At 40.2% G+C, this 22,608-nt stretch overlaps 1 protein-coding gene across 1 annotated transcript in view; it reads left to right on the top strand.

The window, feature by feature from the left end:
- Positions 1-1,111: 1,111 nt before the first annotated feature.
- Pappa (pappalysin 1) overlaps positions 1,112-22,608 on the top strand; it is a 266,143-nt gene continuing 244,646 nt past the window's right edge. The window contains exon 1 of the mRNA XM_055611618.1: positions 1,112-1,155. Coding sequence (XP_055467593.1) covers positions 1,112-1,155 — 44 coding nt within the window. The remainder of the gene's footprint in view (positions 1,156-22,608) is intronic.

The following is a 22,608-nucleotide window of genomic DNA, read 5'->3' on the forward strand; positions in this document are numbered from 1 at the left end:
TTCTTCTTCTTCTTCTTCTTCTTCTTCTTCTTCTTCTTCTTCTTCTTCTTCTTCTTCTTCTTCTTCTTCTTCTTCTTCTTCTTCTTTTTCCTCCTGAAATCACAGACAAGACCGTTCCCATCACTTCCATTCAGCATGGTAGAAGTCCTACTCTACGAAATCAGTAAAAGAAAAAAAAATAGCATAAAATAAATATACCCAAATGAGAAAGAACCAAGTTTAAAAGTGTCTTAGTTTACAGGTGACAAGATGTGGAAAATCCTAACAAATCTAGAGCAAACAAGCTGACGAACAAGTAAAACTTCATCCATTCGTGACAGCTATTACAGCAATAAAGTTATAGTTAAATATAAAATAGACACACGAAATCATAGCATCTCTATTTTCTGACAACAAACTATCTGAAACAATAAAAATACAGCCTCTTTTCTAATAGCCACCTAAATGAAATACATAGAAATAAATTTGTGAGGAAATGAAAGACTGATACACCAAATGCTATAAAATATTGTTGCAAAGATAAAAGCCACAAGTTCGTGGGTAATTAATCCATGTTCATAATTAAGAAGAATTAATTACCCATGTACTTGTGACTTTTATCTTTGCATGTAAAGATGCATATAAAACCATCTACAAATCTAGTGAATTCTTATCAAAATACCAGTCATACTTTTCTCAGATATAAAAAATGGAATTCTAAAAGTTGCAAGAAACCACAAAAACCCAAAGGTAAATGGACAGTTGATATTCCGGGGAGCAGAGCTTCAGTTTTGTGAGCTGGAAAGTTCTGGGCATGGCCGCTGGTGACGTTTGCCCAGTGATGGATATATAATTAATGACACAGAATAGTACACTTAAAATTTGTTAAAACTGTCCTGGGAAAATGACTCTGTGATTAAACATGTAAGAGTACCTAAGCTCAATCCCTTGCACTCAAAAAAAAAAAAAAAAGAAAAAGAAAAAAAAAGACTGGACATGTGACCTCAGTATTGTCAGACATACACCTAGGAGTTTGTTGCACCAGCCAAGCAGAAACTATGAGCCCTGAACCCCTGTGTGGTGGTTTGAGTTGGTATGGCCCCCACAGAGGTCATGCTTTTGAGTGCTCGGCATGGAGAAAATTGCGCTGCTGGAGGTATGGCTTTGTGGGAGCAGGTGTGGTCTTGTTGGAGAAAGTGGGTGGGTGTGGGCAGCACACTTTGAAATGTTGTCCTTCACAAGAGTTGCCTTAGTGATAGTATCTCTTCACAGCAACGAAACCCTAACTAAGAAACCATGTTATCCCCATGCTGGGGAAGATGACGCTAGAGAATGACTGGGCCTGGGCGGCCAGCTAACTGCATCCGTGAAATCTGGGCTCAGTAGGAGACCCTGTATCAAAAGACAAGGACACAACTGTGGAAGACACATACTGTCAATTCTCGGCCTCCATGTGCATGTCTTCATATACACAGATTCTTCATTGTGAAAATTGCTGATGCTTGGTAGTATTCATTTAACATTGTACATAAATGTTCATGTATATGCATGTGTTTTTCATAAATAATTTTTCCTCAAACAATTTGCCAGCATTCTACAGTAGTGTCTACACTGTCCTGTCTGCCATAGGTTTTGTTGACCTCTGTCACTGTTCCTTATTTCTCTCTACTTCTTCCGACCTGTGTTTTATGCCCCTAGCACATTGTAGACTTACTCTCCTCAGGCCCTTACACTTTAGAGACCATCAGATCCACCTCTTTTCAAAACTGAAATGACAAATGAGTTTTTTATATCATTTTATACATTCAGGTGTTTGTCTTTATCAACGCAAAACTGCTTGACCCAAATCTATTCTGTTCTCAGAGAAAGTCCTTCTTTTTTACAGGAAGCACTCATATCATTAGGGCCTCAGGGACAGGGACAATCTTCCTGACACCTCTCTGTCCATTGTCTTTTTTTTTTCATATTTGGCATGAGACGAGGAGTTTTCAAAAAGAAGGAGAGGTAATACGAACTTGCAAACAGAGCTAGCCTAGAGGACTGAGTTGACCACTCTTAACCAAAACACAGAGTAGATGCTTTTTCTAGAAAAGAACTCGGTGAACTTGGTGTCTGCTAGGATGACGCCAGAAGAAAAAGCACATGAGACATGGGAGATGCTTTCAGAAACAATGGTGCGGAAGCCTCAGAGGGAATGTGAGCATTGCAGCTGCAGGAGGAGGGGGGAGTGACTATCAGTCCAGTGGCCTGAGTTCGAATCCTATTCCGCGATTCTGGGACATTCCCTTTACCTCTGTGAGTCACAGGAGCCTTGAGTGCTTCGACTGCAGTCAGTGTGTGACGAGTGATCAACCTGGAGGTGCTGTAAGTGCCCACAAGTTGCTGATCCTCTATCTGGCATGGCACACAGAGATAGTTAATACTGTTGCCATGCACTGGTCCTGATTCGCCTTCAGCAGTCTCTCCTGCAAAGATGTTTCACCCACTTTCCCCTGAGTATGTAATCATATTATTGAATACCTACTATCAATTATATATCATACTGATCACATGTATTTGATCTCATTCTAGCTTTTGCTGATGCTTCTCAGCTCCTTCAGAGACCTTTAATGTTTTACTCTTTCAAGTACAAGTTGTGTTACAGGCTTCAGCTCCAGCAGGGGCTGGCATCATGTTGGAGGTCTGACGAGGGCTAGGTGGTATACAGGGTGCTTTAGGTTCTCCCAGAGTCACCCATTTTCTTACTTACACATAAATGTACTTGCATCACGGTTTGCCTGTTTCCCAGTGCTTTTACCTACCTCAAAGGTGCTGTAGTGAATGGGAGACGATTACAACATCCACAGCCAGACAAAATAATAACTTAATTTCTCCACATGATTTCAAATGTGTCTTCATGGTTTTTAACAAGGTGTCTTAAATTTGATGAGAACTGATAGACTAAGATCAGAAAGGAGAGGAGGACCTCCCCTATCAGTGGACTTGGGGAGTGGCATGCATGCAGAAAGGGGAGGGAGGGTGGGATTGGGAGGGAAGGAGGGAGGGGCTTATGGGGGGATACAAAATGAATAAAGTGTAATTAATAAAAAATTAAAAAAAAAACTCATTTTAAAGCTCAGAGGTTAAGAGCACTGGCTGTTCTACCAAAGATCCTGAGTTCAATTCCCAGCAACTACATGGTGGCTCACAACCTCCTATGGTGAGATCTGATGCCCTCTTCTGGTGAGCAGGAGTACACGTAAGCAAAAAAACACTATATACATAATAAATAAATAAAAATCTTTTAAAAAAAAGTGCTTATTATGTTGATGCACTAAACTTTACTTGGTAATATTTGCTCCTTGATATAGCACATAGTCAGGCATTAACCCCAAAGATATGATCCATGCCTTTGAAACCATTCAGTGCAGAGATGATGGACTTAAATGCCCACCAACGCCAAGAAGGGATGCTTGTCAGGAGGACATGTTAGATAGGCCAAGTCGCATATAAATACTGAGCTACTGCTAAAAACTATGTCCTCTGTGATTACAGAGATACTCTAATGTATCTAGATTGTGTTGAGCTAGAAATTAATTTTTAAGTGTATTAATGTTGTCAGTACTTGCAACTGTTTTATACATATTGTGTAAGCTTAACATTGTCTTCTAGCAAAGTTCACAGGCTACCCATCTGTGATTTCTGACTCTGCCGAAAACTCATTTTACATGGCAGAAGTATGTTTCAGAGAAAAAGTGATCACGCATAGTAGCCAAGAAGCAAAAATAGAAGAGGAAGGGTTCAGCATCTCAGTAATCCCTGTAGGTTCATAGTCCCAGCCACCTACTTCCTGTAACTAGGTTCTACATCCTAACTATTCCTCTTATTCTTAATAGTGCCATTAGCTGAAAGCCAAACTTTCAACACATGAATGACCATCCCAGTGGGTAGCACTATAACAGAGACTCACTGAACTGTGTTTTTAGACTCCTATAGTTCCAAAGGCTGTGAACATATAAGTCTGTAGAAGGAAAACATGCAACAGACACCATTTTTTAAAATTTAAATGCATGCATACTTAAGGAGAGAGTGGACACTTGCTTGTAGTCTCTTCTGCCACAATAACTTCAATAAGTATTTTTGTGCATGTGTGAGCACACACATGCCACGACACACATAAGGAGGTCAGAGGCCAATCTTGGGTGTCTGTCCTCACCTTCCAACTAGTTTGACAAGGTTTCTTGTTTAGCATTAGAAGCACCATGCTGGCCTATAAACCTCTGGACGTTCTTCTGTTTCTGGCTCTAGCACAGAGTAGGAGCACTGAGACTCTAGATAAACCCTGCTTTACAAGGCTTTTGGGAATCTGAACTCAGGTCCTTGTATTTCTGTCAAAGTCATCTTCCCGATTTTTTTTACAATAATAAGTAATCATATTTTATCTTCTTCAACCTGTTTGATAAACATTAAAAGGTAGTGTCTCCCCACTACCAAATGTCACTCACTAAGGTTGATTTGAATTTTACTTGTACTTTGCCACCACCACCCCCCCAAACCTCACTGGAAGTACACGTACAACTAAACCTCCTTCCGTCACATATGGAATTTCATATGTGATTCCAGCATTGGAAGACACTTTAATGGTAACGTAAGTCCAACTTCATCACTACTTATAATATTTAGTATATTAAATACTGAGTTTCAGGCCTTGTTCCAATCATGCTCGTGATTTTACAATTTAACCCTCAAAATAAATCTACAAGTCAGTGAAGTTGTGACTCACATTTTACAATAAGCCAAGCACAGCGAGCCTAAGTAACTTCCGAGAACACACAGTCGACAAGCAGAGGCAGATATCATACCACAGGATGTCTGTTTCCAAAGTCAATGCTCAGAATACCCTTGCCAACCAGAGCTGCAGTCTGAATGCCGTCTGAAGATTGGACACCTATTTCCAAATAAACTACTTAAGATACCCTCACAGAGCACAACTGGTGGAAAACAGAAAGATAAGCTGTGAAATAGGGGAGGAAGAAGGTGATGGTGGATGAGTGTGGCCACAGAGTGGACAGTCAAAACAGCACATCTTGATTAGTTAATGCTCTGCTCTGTGCTTTCAAATCAGAAATTCTTTTCTTTCCTCTCTGTTTATTGTCTCTGTTCATATGGAAAATCCTTAACTTGTTAAATAAAAGAAAAAATTTAAAAACCTCTAATATGGTTGTACTATGCATCCATTTACAGTCCTAAATCTTTTGTTATCATTGTTGCTGTTGTTTTTTTTTTTTTTAAATAAGGTATTCTTTCAGTCTCGGTTGGCCTTGAACTTGAAATCCTCTTCCCTCATCCTTTCAGGTCCCAAGATTATAGGTCTACATCTCCATGTCCAGCTTCTTGGTGTGTATTATATGACCTGTACTGAATGCTAAGATACCTCCATTCAATGTTTCCCTGTTGGAACATGTGGCCTTAGACATTTGATGTGTTCCATCTCCTCTAATCTTCAAGATACACAAGTGCACATACTATAACAATATTTTTCAATTCTCACTCCCAATGTAACACATCACAAACCCAGTGCCTGTGCTCAGTAAATGGTGGAGCTGTATCCGTCCTCCTAGAAATGGGAGAACCCAAGACCATGAAAACTACTCAGTGTCTATCTTTGAAACTATAGCACTATCTCCCACCCCTCATCTTCAGAGATACCTCCAATTTTTCTCCACCACATTCCCTTTCTTCTGTCCATGTCTCCTGGCCTTTGTCTATGTTTTCCTCCACCCCTATGCTTTCAGTCATCAATTAGCCTTTTAGGGTGTAGGAACATGTGAAATTGTGTCTACAGATGGCCACACAGACCCTGGCATCTCTGCATCCAATCCCTAAGCCCTTGGTGACCTGACAATTAAGCATCTGGGAAACTGACTCATCTTGGTTTTCTTTTCATCTTCATGACTTGGCACCACTTTGGCACTGCCAGAAGGTCAGGCACAGAGTCCCCAGTGCTGTGACAATTTTCTTCTGGCCTCTTGAAATCATCAAGGGTTGTGTGCATGGGTAAGGCTTTTTAAAACAGGGAACAGTTGGTTTTACTGAAGTATTTATTTGTTGCATCCACTATTAATTAGTAACATTTTAGAAAACAGAACAATAAGAGAAACATTTACAAGTAGGGGAGAGAAGTGGACACCATATGTAAAAGCTGGGGTGATGAACATGCATGCTACAGTTGAAGAATTTTCAGGTAAATGACAGAGGCTAATATCTTATGACTTTAAAGAGTAAAACCATAAATAGTCATTTCAATAAATAGCATTTTAGACTTCATCTTTCCAGACAAAAAGCTGTAAGTCAGAAAATATTCTTTATTTGTTATTGTTTTTATTTTTTCTAATAAATATTTTTTGTATTCTTTACCATTACATGAGAAAAGCATGGAATAAATGGTTACCAGAGAGTTCTTTTTCTTCTGGAAATTGTTAAATGCAGTAAACTGATGTGAACTAAGAAAGCTGAGACCTTGTGTGTACTTTCACACACACTGTGGAAGCCATAGAGAGTCCCCAAGTCAGCTACCAGCACTCCTCAAGCACTGGACCTCAGCGAATAGCTCGACTTGCCTAGAAAGAGGCTCATGAAACCAGAAGGATTTCATGTTGGCATTAACATTTTATCAGAGAAAAATTGATGGATCAAAAATTGATGGATGTCCAGCATTATACTTTTCAAAGTTTCCACAGGGCCCTCTGGTAAGTCAGTGAGCTCCTCTTGCTTAGAGTATTCATGGTGGCTTTCTGAACAGGGATGTGTTAGAGAGGCAACTTCTGTAGTGGGAACCTTGCTATATACCCTGCCTTGCTCTCTTTCAAATGCCTCTTTTTTTAAGTTGTTTCATGCCTATATGTACATGGATGTACATATATATTCCTAAATGTCTGCTCAGGGTGAATAACATTACTCATCTGTATGTTTTCCGAGTAAGAATGTTAAATTTCGTTCTTGTCCTGAAACTGGAGGAGTGTGTCCAAGGTGCAAGTTAGAAAAGTCTGGCTGAAGAGAAATCCAGGCTTGCAAGGGCACTGAGTGGCGTTCTGACCAGGTCTGTTCTCGCTTTCCTAAGAATATGCCATTCTAGAAGCCTAGAAAGTATAGCTATAGGTACTCTCTATGTCTCATTGATTCTTGATGAAATTAGTCCCTAAACTACTCTCTACAACATTTGGTCATCCTATCTACCCCCTCTGCCTTCAACAAGCCACATATTTCTGATTTCTATTGTATTATATATCTCAGGGATTTTCTTAATGAATGCCTCAGTGTATCACATCTGTTCTCATGCCATCTCCCTCACTATGTAATGGAGTCCAGTCTCCACCAGTATCCAGAATACTTAAGAATAAAGCTTTCATATCAGTTCCTTGTGTTATCATTTACTGCCTCCTCTTATACTCAACAGTAAACCCACAATTTTTAATTGGCATTTACAGTATGCATGAGGATCAGTCAAGAAAGTTGCACATGTCAACTTGTCTTTCTAAATCTTTCCATTGAGTGCTTTGCATGGGATTCCGCCTCTGTCCTGAGTGCTATCACTTCCCATTTAACTATCTGCCTCTTGAGGAGACACAAGATTCCTTGTACAGACTTTTCAGTGTGGGAGTGTTGTTCTGATGTACTAGCTCCTTAAAAAATTGCTTCAGCTTCTTCATTGTAATAGAGTACATTCCAGTTGTAGGATGTATAGTATTTGTTAAAATAATTGGAACTCTGGCAGTACTATTTAGTGTTTAACTATTAAATTTTGAAAAAAAAAAACTTTAATCATTCCTTTCTAGGATATCATGTGTTGTGAGAACCACAAGTACTGAACAAAGATGAAATAAAGCTAATTTCAAAATTTACCTCCTTTTTTCAGGTAGTTCACAATCTGCAGCCCCAGGAGAATGCTAATTAGACTGTATAATTAGTGTCATGAAGGAAATATGAAGAATAAGCAAGAGAGGTGAGATTTTTCATTTTCCTGTACCATATGGGGACATAGAAAACACAGCTATTGGATATTGCATCGTGATCAAAATATATATTAATAAGGCAAGAGATAGTTTCATTCATATTTCTCTGGGGAAAAAATACACTAAGACGAACTATAGACTCTGAAATCTGTGCAGCATAACTCAGGAGGGCAGACAAGAGTCAGGATTTCCTTCCTCTCTGCAGTGTGCAGAATGATATGGCCAGTGGTAGGCTATCCCACTACAGACTGTCACTATAAAGGATTAAGATTCAAGGAGCGTATTCAGTCTTTGATGAGGAGCCACCTGGAGCTGTCAGCTTGCATTCTCTTGGGCAATGAGGTGTTGTTTGGAGTTTATTAATCTGGAAAAATAACAACAGAAAAAGTATGTAATTACCTCAAGATTCTACGTGGCTTGGGTGAGAACTGCAATATAGATGCTTAACTTTCCTAGGAACACGACATTCATGGGGGATGTGAAGTGTTTTGTAGTCATTTTTCAAGTTAAAAAAAATACCAATGATAATGAGGTTTTGTTTCTTTTGGTTTGGTTTGGCTTGGCTTGGCTTGGCTTGGTTTGGTTTTGATAGAAGCTCTCATTCAGCAGTTTAGTCTGGCCTAGAAATCACTATGTAGTCCATGGTCCATTTGAGCTCAAAGCAAGTGCCCTACCTCAGTCTCAGGTGTCATCATTACAGGCAGATAGCACTACCCCTCGGGAATGTGGGCTTTTTAAAAAAGCAAACGCTAACCCTTGCAGAAAGTCTTTTTGCACTGTGGAATTGTACACATACTTGAATTGAAACAAACCAGAAGAGAAAGATGGTATTTGCTGGAGTTACAACATCATTTTCATTTGTTTTTACATCTGCCATTATTAACCAATCAAAGAAAATTGGCCTGACTCAATATTCTAAGGAAAATTCTAAATCTTAAACGTTATTTAGGGGCTTCAGAGCTGGTTCAACGGTTGAAGGCATGTGCTGTTGTTGAAGACGACCTGAGACATGTTCGCAGGACTCACCCAGGTTGCCTCACAGTTGCCTGTTACTCTTGCCAAGGGATCTACACTCTGACCTACTGCTATACAAACCCCCACCCATCAACACATAAACATAATAATAATAATAACAGAAGTACTTTATTCTATGAAAAATCCTTAATTGGCTGAAGCTATGAGAATTGTGATAGATTGGCTACCTGCAAAAGACTGTAGAGAGCTTGGATCCTATCCCATCAAAACCTAGTGATAATTAACATCCACCTGTGAACCTCACTCCCTGTTTCTAATCCAGGGAGGGAGCTACCATACAAGAGCATCTTCTTTCTAATTCTTTCTTTCATGATGGACATAAGTCCATAGATTCCATTACATCTGAAGCATCTCTCTCCATGTTATTTCATTTTCCCAGAGCATGAAAGTTAGGTGCTGGCAATAGGAAAAATAATTTGTAAGCAATAGCAGAATAAAAGAGAGGACAAGAGAAAGGAAAGGAGAGAAGACGGAAGGAAAATCTCCAAGGACTGTAGCTCTCTGTCACTTCCTTCCTTCCTTGTTTGTGGAACCAAATTAACAGAATTCATTCTTCATATTTTATTGTCAGCCCCTCTTTTCAAGATTCTGTTGCCATTATCAAATTAAAATGTTGTATTCCTGGCAACAGGAAACCAACAACAACAACAAAAAAAGCCAAATTGGTATTTCTTGAAGAATAGGGTGCCAGATGCCAGTGCCTGAGCAACAAGGCTGCCAATTACGTCAGTATGACAGATCCAGCACTGGAACCACTTGCTAAAGGTGTGTCTTCTTTCCATGATACTTGTCAGGCACTTTACACACACATGTAGTCCAGAGAAAACAACAACTAGAAATGCCATCTTTGGACCCTATGATGTCTGAAATTTAAAATTAAAGAAGAGACTAAATGAGTGTGGGAAGTAGAGGAAGAAAGAGAAGAAAATGAAATACAAGCAGGAGAGGAGAAGGAAGAGAAAGCAGAAGAGAAGGAAGATAGAGAAATAAAAGAAAAAAAAGAAAAATTTTTAGTAGAAATAAAGAAGGCATCTCTCTCTCCTTCTCTTGAAATGTAGACTGAGATGAATGAATCCATTTGGGGAAAATGGAATCACCCAGAACAGATACCTATGGTTTGAGTTGTTCCCCTTGTATAACTTTCTGTCTATCACTCACAGGGTTTGATTGATCCTGTGGACTGGGTGTGTTATGAGACAGACTCCTCACACAGACAGCTGCATCTCTAAGCACAGCCTCTGTACCAGGCACTATGCCAGGGACTTTACTGCACTATCTTATTCATGCTTTACAATAACTCAGCAAAGGAGGTAATTTTAAGCCTATTTACAGATGAGGAAATGGAGACCAAAAGAGAGCTGAGGTAATTTGCCCAGGGGCATGTATTTTGTAAGTGACATAGCCAGGATTTAAACCCAACTTGTTTTGCCCCCAAGCTTGTTTCTAAGACACAAAATCCCTTCTCCAAGTCCTCACATCCTTCTTGGCTAGAGAGGACATTTACATAAGACTGCAGAGCTTGGGTGGGGAGGAGGGAGAGGGGTGTTCTGAAAGAATGTACTTCTGTATGGACATTTTGACTACACTGAATTATGTCATTTTTACAACCACACACACACTGTATGGAGAGGCCACTTTAGTTCATTTTCCCAGAACATGAAAGAGAGGTACAAATGATGGAGGGCATGGTGGGGAGACAGGGGTTGGGCTGCTGATTTGATGTGCAGGAAGTTTGACTTAGGACCTAGCTATGAAGTTAAGGAGATATCGGTGTGCTTCCTATTTTCTGATGACTGACAAGAAAGGGGTTAGGTAGAGCAGACAAATTCAAAACCTGTGTAGTTACATGGCTTTATCTGACATCCCACATAGCAGCCTGTGAATCAGCTGGCCTCTTCTAGTAAGCCTCAGGCTCTCGGACAGGAAAGCATGGCTAAGACTCTCACTTACTTCATATGAGTAAAATTGACGGGTTAAGGCCTAGTGTATACATTGCAAAGTACTTCAGCCTCAGCACTTCTTGATTCTTAACACATGTTCATTAGTATTAGTAAACATATAAGCTCAGGGAGATGAGAGTCATACTTGAATCCTTAGTACTTGTCCTAATGTCTGGAACGCAATGGACTACTGATAAATATTTCTCAAGTTAGTAGAGGAATTTCCCATTTGTCCTGACTTGAAGATGCTTCTGAGGATCTGGGAAAACTTGGAATAAAGACTATGACAATTTACGTGACTCATACTAATCGAACATTTATAAACAAACCTCGTATACTTGGTATTTTGACTCATTTAATCCTCAGAGAAATGCTAAGCAATAGAACTTGGTATTACTGACCTCCTTTAACTAATGAGTGACCTCAGTAAGTTCTGCCTGGCATGGTCTTGTTGCAGGGTAGTCGTGTTCTTTCTTTCAACCCTCTCTACCACTTTTCTTCCTTCAATCCCTAACACTAGAGAAAAGAGGAAAAAGGGTGAAGAGAGAAGAGAAAACATCCCTGAATAATCTTAGACCTTGAAAGGGGGTGACATTATCATTAGACTACTTCTTGCTTATTATGGGGACTGAGCTCCTTGGGGCAAGTTTGATCTTTGCCATCGGGATATCTAATTTCTTGTTGTTTCTTCACAGGGCTACTTAACAAACTGTGACCAACAACCCTGTACTCCACACCTCTCAGGGCCCTAGCATTTATATACCCTCTGAAAAGTCCAGAGAATTGCAAAAGTCACACAGTCACAGAAACCATCTGTAGCTGGCAAAACCACACCTTTGTATGAGCACGATGCAAATCGTAGTCAGCTGCTGTGAAGCAGCCCCACATCTTCACACCTGGGATTGAAACAACAACAGCAAAACAAACAAACGAACAAACCAAACATTCTTACAATATTGCTGTGTTTTTAAAAGAAACCAAAATTCTGAAATCGTCACTACATAGCTGGGTTTAAACTCTGTGTCTGTGAACTCAGCATAGGCACTTATCCCGGCACTGTCTGTCCTTAGATTTTCTTACCTGTTTTCACATGAAGACGATAAGTTGGACCTGTAGGCATCAACCCGGAGGTGGCTTCCCTTTCCAAACTTCTTGTCTTCCAGAAGTTGTCAGTGCTAGTGCTCCCCTTCCGGAAAGGTGAATATTGTGAATCAAGACAGAAACACTAGTTAATATTGCCTTTGGGACCATACATGTGCGAAGGACACAGACTGTTTTGGTGAAGTGTTTATAACCATTTGTTAACTGAAGTCTGGCTGACCAAAGCTGCCCTGCAGAGAATCTTGTGTAAGCTTGGGTCACATTTGTCCTCCAGAGCTAGGCACCATTATGTAGTGTGCTGGAGAGTTGTGGAGAAGATTCTAGACTGCTGATGAGTGGGGAGAATTCTCGGGAGCACACCCTCCGAAGTCACGGGTTTCTCACTGGAGTCAGAATGGGCATTTCCCATTCCATAAAATAATCTGTAAAATTGTGTGTAAATAATATTCTCATTCATTCAATAACTGGAAAAACAGTAGCTATACCAGAGCGAATTTTGTAGCTCTAAAACCAGGAGATATATAGTTTTCTACCTCCATAGTTCCGTCACAGACTTTAAGGAAAAGGTAACAGTGGAATTCAACAGTAGTAAGAAAATAGAACCTGCATTTGGCTCTGTAAAATCTCAGTTTAGCACACACTGAACACTCTAAGTATACACAACTATGAACTGGCATTTCTCATCATTTTCAGGGGATGTGGAAGCTGAGAGATAAAACACATGTTTAACGTATACAGTCCTTAGTTTCATCACAAAATTATAGTTAGGTAGTCATGGGAAAAGATGATAGATAGATAGATAGATAGATAGATAGATAGATAGATAGATGATAGATAGATAGATAGATAGATAAGACTACGTTTTTATATGTTCCAAGTCCATGGTCTGTATTCCTCTGGAATTATGTATGTGTTTGCCTCTATCAACAGTCATTTCAAACGTGTTTCCCATTCTCATTATGGAGGGCTAATGATTTACTGGTGATCTTTATCAGTGAACGTAAAGTCGCTCTTCTGGCATCATACCTCAAGTGATCTCGAAAGATCCTCTACAGCTGCAGCTTAACATATAGGCTAAGAATGTGGCCTTTGAAGACAACTGAATCTGGGCTTTAGTTGTCAAAAATTCACACAGTGCTCTAAAAGTATTTTTTTCTTCTCTGTAAAATGGAGATAGTCCTATTACCTGCTACTAGAAGTTCTAAAGAATTAATAATATAGTATCTAAAACACTCAGCACATAAAACAAGCAAACAACAGATTTTACATCCAAAATATATAACTAATTCAAGAAATTAAACAACAACAAACCAAGTAACCCAATTAAAAAATGGGGTACAAAGCTAAACAGAGAATTCGCTACTGAGAAATTATTAATAGCCAAGAAGCACTTAAGGAAATACTCAACCTCCTTAGTCATTAGGAAAATGAAAATAAAAGCAATTATGAGGTTATATCTTACACCTGTCAAAATGACTAAGACCATGAATTCAAGTGACAGCACATGCTGACAAGGATATAGAGCAAGGGAAACATTCCTCTATTGCTTGTGGGAGTGCAAACTACAACTACTTTTGAAATCAACCTGGTGGTTTCACAGAAAATTGATTATAGCTCTACCTCCAGACCCAGCTATACCACTGCTAGGCATATACCTAAAAGATGCTCCACCATATCACAAAAACACTCTCTCAACTATGTTCATAGCATCTTTATTCATAATATCCAGAAACTGGAAACAACCTAGATGTCCCTCAACCAAAGAACTGATAAAGAAAATGTAGTACATTTATACAATGAAATACTACTCAGCTATTAAAAACAAAGGCATCATGCAATTGGCAGGCAAATGAATGGAACATCCTGAGTGAGGTAACCTAGTCCCAGAAAGACACACATGTATATACTCACTTATAAGTGAATATTAGCCATAAAGTACAGGATAACTATGCTACAGTCCAGACCAAAGAATCTAAGTAACAGAGAGGGAGGTGGTTGGATGATTGAATCTCACTGAGAAGGAAAAATAAAATAACATCTGAAGTAGATGGAGAGATAAAACTGGGTGGGAAGGGAGTGGAGAGGGGAATAGGGTTTGGATCAGATGCTATGGGGTAAGGGGCCTGGGAGAGAGAATGGAAATTGGTGGGGGTGGGCATCTCTGGGACAGGAAGGGCTCCCAGGAGTCTGTGAGGGTGACACTAGCTGAGTGAGCCTCCTAGCAGCAGGGGATATGGGGCCTGAAATGGCCACCTCCTGTCTCCAGTTGGGACTTCCAGTGGAGGGAGGATACCAACCCACCATTGAACCTTAGATCCAAAATTTGAATCAGAGGTTGAGGGAAAGGCCAACCAGTGACTAGCCCAACCTGAGACTAACTCCATGGGAGAGAGTTAACCCCTGACACTATTATTGATACTCTGCTATGCTTGCAGACAAGAGCATAGCATAACTGTCTTCTGAGAGGCTTCATCCAGCAGCTGATGGAAACAAATGTAGAGACCCACAGCCAAACAATATGCCAAGCTTGGGGGAAGGAGGGAGGTCCTGTGGAAGAGTAGGAGGAAAGATTGAGGGAACTGGATAGGTCGAGGATACCACCAGAAGATGCACAGAGTAAACTAACCTGGGTCCATGAAGGCCTCACAGAGACTGAACCATCAATCAAAGAGCATTCAGGGATTTTACAGAGGCCCCCAACATTTATGTAACAGATGTGCAGCTCGTCATCATGTGGATCCCCTGATAATTGGAGTAGGGGCTGTCTCTGACTCTGTTGCCTGCCTCTGAACCCCTTTTCCTTAGCTGGGCTGCCTTATATCAGTGAGAGAGGATGGGATTAGTCCTGCTGAGACTTTATATGCCAGGGTGGGTTGGCACCCATGGTGGAAGGATGGCTTCCCTTCTCAGAGAAGGGGAGGGAGGAATAGGGGGAAAAGGATAGAGGATAATACTGGAAGGATAAGAAGGAGAGACAACGGAGGAAGGGAGGGAGCTGCAATCAGGCTGTAAAGTGATTAAGTAAATAAATTAATGAAGAAAAGCAAGCAACAGTTATGAGCCATTAATAACAATAGCTGTAACGATGTAAGAATGAAAAATATCACTTCACACAGCTAGGTAGACTTTTGCAAAATGTCAAGTAAATGATCCAACATTGATAAATAATTGTTGAATGAATAAATGAATCCTCATCATTCAAAGTAAGATAGACAGCAGTTTTGTAGGACACATGATTATTTGGGGGCCAGAAATCAGGGTGGAAAAACTTGGGTATGTGAATTTAGGAGAGTCTCTTCTCTTTACTTATAAAAAGAATGCTCAATTTAAAAGAGTATAAAATACTTCTGGTAGTGACAAATATAATGTCCTGGTATGGCATATATTAATTAATATGACATCTACCTAGAATTGTGTACACAGGACAGCAGCAGTTGTTAACCAGTTGATAAGCAACTGGTTGGCTGGCTGGTTTGGCAAGGAGCAGGCCTGAACTTCCAGCTAGAAAAGGAAGCTTGCTTTGTATTGTGTCTTTGGTTTTCCTCTTCTGGGTTTTAAGAAATGGAAGGACTCTGTAAAAGATAAACTGAATGAAGCATGACCTCCTTTATTTGAAGTCACCCACAGCAGGAGTTAATTAGTCTGGTGGATGGCACCAAATGCTCACTGCACTCAGCATAAAACACTGAGGATACACTCCATATGGAGAAGCAAAAGGTACACGATGCAAGTCTTATCTTATCTAGCATAGAAAACACAAAATCACACCTAACAATATAACAGAGAAAGCTCAATAGTTCCTAAAAATGGTTTGTTTTAATGGTTAAAATGTTACTCAGGTGGTGGCTTTTACACTAGTTTAGAGGAAACACATTTGAGTTAGACGTTTGGTCTTTTAGCTAGGTGACATGGGGTGAACTGCTACTCTTTCTAGGTGGAAGCATCTTCAATTATAGAAAGAAAGAAAGAAAGAAAGAAAGAAAGAAAGAAAGAAAGAAAGGAAGGAAGGAAGGAAGGAAGGAAGGAAGGAAGGAAGGAAGGAAGGAAGGAAGGAAGGAAGGAAGGAAGGAAAGAAAGATCTAATTGAGTTGTGAAAATCTGAGTTCAGTCCATGAATAACACGCAGAAAAGTGCTGACAAGTCAAGATATTCCAAACTGAGGTAGACTGGGTTTATCAGAAAGCATTGCTGGATTGGCTTCGAAGGAAAAAGTCTTCACCAGTGATTAAGTGAGGGCCTGCCATCTCAGTTCATATAAAAAGTGGCCAATTGGACAGTGATTTTGCAATCTCTTGGGGGGATATGAGTTGAAAGCTTTGTTCATTATGTGGCTCAAGGTTCTTCTCTTCGCTTGTATTTGTCCTGCAGTTAAGCAGGACAAAAAGTTTTTTTTTTTTTAAAAAAAAAAAAAAAAAAGCTAAGTTATTAAATGTTTCTCTTCTGATCAACAAAACAAGGCAAAATGTGCCAAAAGAAGAGACTGCCCATCATTGCCTAATTCTGATTTCTAACAAGCCTTCTTCCACTGTGTTGTATAGTTATTTCTTGGGTTCCAGTTCAAAAGAATAGAAAGATAAAGATGGATTAAAGGTGGGTCAGCCCTGCAGTTAAGACTGTGGACGTTGAAGTGAGGTAGCTCTGAGTTCAATGTGTCATAGAATTTGTCTATTTTGTTGTTGTTGTTGTTGTTGTTGTTTTGATAACATATTGTTTTAAGCTTAATTTGTTTTTTGCAAAATTGGAAGACCATGAAAAAATTACAGATTATTGTTCTGGAGATTTAATACTAGAGTATGAACTGGCGCTAAAATAATAAGTTATTATTAGTACTAAAAGAAAAATACAAAAAAAGAAAAGGAAAAATAAAAATCAGTGGAATCCAGAAAAATGATGTTTTTCTACAAACAAGACGGTAAAAATAAAGTGTTAATCAGTAGTTTTCACCTTCAACTTTAATTCTAAACTTGGCAAATGCCCTAGGTACCTTGGACAAGCAAAAGGACAGATTTTGGTATCAGTCAAATGACGAGGGCTAGAGTCTAGAAATCTCTGTCAGCTTCCTGTAAGCTAGCAGGAAGAACTGAAAGGGGCTTAGCTGATTCTAGGACTACTCAGTTTTGGACATAAATAAATAGATAAACAAATAAACAAATAGAATGGTCCAGGAATGAACGTGGGAAATGCAACAGACTTTCAGACTTCATATCCAGACAATGTAGCTCCTCTGCTGCGTTTTTCTACCTGTACATGATGCAGGTAGAAAATTGCAGGATATGATCCCTACTTCCCTTTCCATGTGGCACTGACCTAAGAACAGTACTTACTCAATTACTGTTAGAATTAAGAGTAATTTTTAAAACATTTTAATAAAAATCTTGGAGATATTCAAATTATATTGAGCTAACAACCACTTATTTTTTAACAGAATTCAAGAAAATAGAATTGATAGTAACCTTCTGAGCAATTAAATTATGTTCAAAGTTACCCTTAATCTTGTAAAAAGAAAAAATAAGTAGTATGAATGTATTCTAATCCTTATCATTTTAAGTGACACACAGCAGGCACGCCATCAGGAGAAGTCATTATCCCTGCCAGAGCTTATGACACTGTTCATCTCCTGCATGTATATCCACAACACAATTAAACTACTGTTGAGGCAAAGATGAAGAAGTTGGCGTTTACACGGTGCTCATTGACATGCCAAGTCACAACAGAGTGCTACATGATAACCACTATCTTATTTCATCGCCCAGATAGCCCTGGGAAGTTTGTACAAATGAAACTGTTTTTTAAAGGCTGGATGTGTGTTTCATGGTCTCTGAACTTGCTACACAGTGTTACACCTGAACTGACTATGCTCTCCACTATCCATTTAATACTCCTCTCCCTCCCTTCTGTCCCTCCCTTCTCAAGTCCTTCCTCCTTCCTTCCTTTCCTCCTTCCTCTTCCTCTCTCCTTCCCTCCTTCTCTCTCTTTCTCTCTTTCATCTCCTTCCTTTCTACAATCTACTCACCCCACCCCCATCCCAGTTTAACTTCCTCTGCAGGCCTGCTATAAGTGTTTCCTGGGAAGGCTCCAATAAAAGCAACTTACTACAAGCATGACAAATACAAGCTGTTAATAGAGTGATTGTTTAACAAAAATTGTAATTCTTTATTTTCTCCCAAATTTTGTATACTTGTTATTTCAGTTGAAACGCTAGTGAATCTCACTGCAGATTTATCAGGATATCCACAGTGCCTCCTCAACAGTAAAAACTAAGAAAAGGGAGGCCTTAGGGTGGGTATTCCTCACAAATCTGATGTGTTCATGGCTTTATGGCACCATGATTGACACTACAGGAGAAGCTGTGATACACACATGTAAAATATACATGCATTCATACATACATGTGTGTGTGTGTGTGTGTGTGTGTGTGTGTGTGTGTGTGTGTGTGTGTTCAACTGTGGTTTGAACAACATGTGAAGCGCTGAGCTCCATGTCTGGGGAAGCTCCATGTAAATTCCTTGAACACTGGAGATGGAGCTTAAGTTGCCTTGGGGACCTGCTGAGACAAATTCATCAGAAGTTTTCAGAGAGCCCAGAGGAGGGAGCCCTTCAGGCTGCTGGGGGCCTCTGTGGCTCCTTACAGTCTTCACAGCAGGTAAGTAAAATGACCTTTGGAGTCTGTGCCCTGGATACTTCCTAATCTTGGTAGGAAGATAAAAAGAGGACACCAAGAACAATGCAAGATCTTATCTCACAGTTTCTACAGGAAGACAATGCTGCCTTAGTAATTCTGAAAGAGAATAATTGACTCTCTGGGAGTAAAGGATAGAGAGACTTGGCTGTAGAGGAGAGCTGACAGAGAAGCCCAGTGACCATTAAATCTAAATCTATGGAAAGGAAATGGGTGGCCCTTTATTGGGCACCTACTGTGTCACACAATACACTAATTTAATCCTCATGAAAGCACCAAGGCCTAGCCACTGAGATTCAGAAAAAATTAACCACTTGCTGAAGGTCATAGGATCCCAAGTCATGGTAATTCTGAAGCCAGTACTTTGGGTCACAATTTATGCATTCAAGTCCATCTAAGTCTCTAAGGCACTATTCTGATGTTACTCTAAATTCCAACAGAACCTTATACCTTCCTGGGCTACATATATTGCATTCAATTATTTCCAAGTAAAATGCATGTTGAGGCAGTATGTCCCAAGGATTGAAAGTACAAAGTAAAGGGGGCTCTAGTACAAAAAGTTTCCCCAGAACTTAATAGAGGCTCCCAAGAGGCTAGGTAACAGGGGATCCTGCAGAGACTGATACACCAACCAAGGACCATGCGCAGAGAGGACCTAGACCCCCTACTCAGATGTGGCTGAATGGCAGCTCAGTCTCCATGTGGATCTCTGAGTGAGGGGAGCAGAGGCTGCCTATATCCTGAGCTCAGTTGACTGCTGTTTGATCACTCACCCCTGATGATACAGCCTGCAGGCCACAGAGGAAGAGGATCCAGGCTGTCCTAATGAGACTTAACAAGCTATGGGCACATGGCAATAATGGAGAACTCCCCCTTTCAGTGGACTAGGAGAAGAGGATGGGGGGAAAAGGAAGTGAAGGTGGGACTGGGAAGAGTTGAGGGTGGGGGCTTCAATTGGGATATATAATGAATAAATTGTGAAGGAATAATAAAAATTTTTAAATAAAAGGGACTGGGAACTAAATGGGAGTTATCCCTATAGTAGAGCACCGGCAGAGCTACCATGTGGGAACCACTGAATTCAATTTCTAATACTGAAAAGGGGAAAAAAATGAAAAGATAAAAATGAGACAAAATCTACAAGAGACTAAATGATGAAGTGAAAAGGAGAGCAGAACATATAAAATAAAATTATTATTTTATATGTAAGTAAATTAAAAAGGCCATGCATAACTTATTGGTTTGAGTGACCTATGAGCCATAGTTTACAATTTCTCTAGTTCTGTGAGACTTAAAATTAGAAAACAGCTTAAAAACAAGCAAATGTGTGTGTGTGTGTGTGTGTGTGTGTGTGTGTGTGTGTGTGTAATAAGAGTAGACACCTAGACAGGTGAGGTAAAATAATAATTGTGTGTTTAAAAGTTTTATTTTATTGATTTGTTGAGGAGCTTATATGTGGAGGTTAGAAGACAACTTGAAAGAGATGGATGAGTCATTCCTTTCACCATGTGGGTCCCAAGAATCGAACTCAGGTCAGCAGTCTTGGCAGCAAGCACCTTCACCCACCATGCCCTCTACCAGGCTAATAATTATACATTTAGTAATATGTCAGCAAAAGGTGTTTCCAAGGATTCCCAATGCATCTCGGGACTGACCTCAAGGAATGAAACAAGCTAGAATATCTATTCTTTCCTTTCATTCGGTTTCATAAAGAAGAAATAATTTGACCTGCTCTGTTTTTATTTAAGTAGCCAGGGAGAATACAAGGTGCACAGAGAGAAATTCTACAGCTAAGAAAGTTTTGTCCTCAGGATAAGCTTGTGGAGTGTATATTTTCATTACCAACATAGCTGACTGGAAGGTTGCAATGAAATGCTTCACAGGAAGAAAGGTGTGGATGTGTTGGAAGCTGATATGCCTTCTATGCTCACTCCTGGCTGGAGAGCAGGTGAAATTCTAAATGTCTACAAATACTAAAACTATTGCACACAATGACTTAAAGGCCCCTGGAAATACAGTCTCAAATACCTAATTGTTGCAACTGAAGTGAGCTGTAGTCATGTTCCAAAAGCCATTAGGGAGAGGGATATTGAATGACAGGATTTGTGCAATTCATCCTTTATCTTTTTTTCTTCTGTGAAGGACAACCTCCTGGTTTGTATAGGTGACTCGCAGTTATAGAGAGTGAGAGGTTTGCCTGGGGAAATAGTTCCTAGGGAAGTATCCATGGCCTAGTGCACAGTAAACTTTTTTTTCCATCCAGTGTCTAAAAAATGTAGGATGTAGCTGAGCTTCACTTTGTAAGTGGAGAAGCTGAGTTCCAGAACTCTTAGCCTGATACTATATGGCAAGTTCTTCCCTGACCAGGAGGACACAAATCTGGATAGTTGGTTAGCAAAACAGTGCCATGATTCCTGCTTGCCACATTCCAGCTTCTGATGGAGGGGACATCTGAGTCATTGCTGATCTCACCAATCTTCATCCTTCTATCACCGTGTATCCTCCAATGGTTCTCTCCCTCCCTGGAGCATGAGGCAAAGATCCCAAGTCTCGGGAAGGATCTGGAACAGCCCCGGAAAAGGGAATACCACGCGAGAGCAACTTACTAATTAGCAGCAGCCTCTCCCCCTCAGTTTTCCACCATAACTTCTACCTGTAATGACACCTTTTTAAGAGGATACTATTTGGACAGACTGACAAAGGACTAATCCACCAGGGCTAACTCATTTTGACTTATTAAACTGTTTTGCCATAAGGGGGAGCTTTTGAGTTCCATAAAGAGGGGGGAAAAGAAAAATTATATATATTACATACATGTTTCAATTCAAAACATAGAGCCACAAGCAGCAGACTTCTATCTTCTTACCTGTGCTGGGACATCGCTAGGAGACTTGGTTGTTTTATAGGTTAAAACTGGGAAAATGCGGAGTTTCTTCTTGTTTATATTCAACAAATATCATGTCTAACAACCAACTGGATGTTTTAAGAATATTCTGGGGCAGGAATGGGGGTGGTGCGGCACTGAGCCACAGTTTCTACAAGGTAGATAACCCTGGAACCACTTCTCACCTGATTTTCTGTTGTATCTATGAGGATTTCGGAAATTAGTTCGGTTAGCTGAAGCTTGAAGGTAAATGTATTGGGGGCTCAGGGAAAAGAGGACCCACCCACTACAATATAACTTTAAGGAAATTTGGGGACGGGAGGGAGAAAGGCAAAAGAGACAGAGGAAGCAAGAGAAAGCAAGAAAGAGGAGAGAGAAAGAGTGGAATGACGGAAGGAGGATAGAGAGAAAGAAGGAACATGGGAGAAAGAGAAAGAAATAAGAGCATGAAAAAGAATCTGAGAATCAAGTTTCAACGCCTCATGTGTTGTGGAAAAGGTTAGACGTAAAGGCAAAGGGCAAAGAGGACCCTGAAAGACAGATTTCTCTCTCCCGCCACGAGGCAAAATAAAAATGAAAATAAGAGGCGGGGGTGATGGGGAGCAGAGCAAAACAAAACAAAACCAGGAATGTGTGTTTGGAGCCGGAATGAGGAGAGCGGGGAGGACTGTAAGGGGGTGTGTACAGAATTTCATTAAATTGTTACTTTAAGATTGTCTTCTTAAAAAAAGAAAGAGAGAAAGAAGAGGGGGTGGAGAAGCTGCGGCGAAGGGAAGGAGACAAACGGCAAAGTAGAGGAAGGCTGGGTGGCTTGGCCGCTCCAAACCGATTGATTGGTCATGATCCCCGCAGTTTGAACAGGGACTCATTCAATTGGGAAGGTGGAGTGCTGGCGAACAGATTAGCACACGCTTGTTTACTCATCTTCTAAGGGATTTTTTTTCCCCTCTTTCCTTTCATTTCGTGAAGAAGGAGGGAGGGGAGGGGGCGGGGGGGGGG

Source organism: Psammomys obesus, unplaced genomic scaffold (assembly GCF_907164565.1).
Source record: "Psammomys obesus unplaced genomic scaffold, mPsaObe1.curated_primary_1811, whole genome shotgun sequence".
Classification (NCBI taxonomy): domain Eukaryota; kingdom Metazoa; phylum Chordata; class Mammalia; order Rodentia; family Muridae; genus Psammomys; species Psammomys obesus.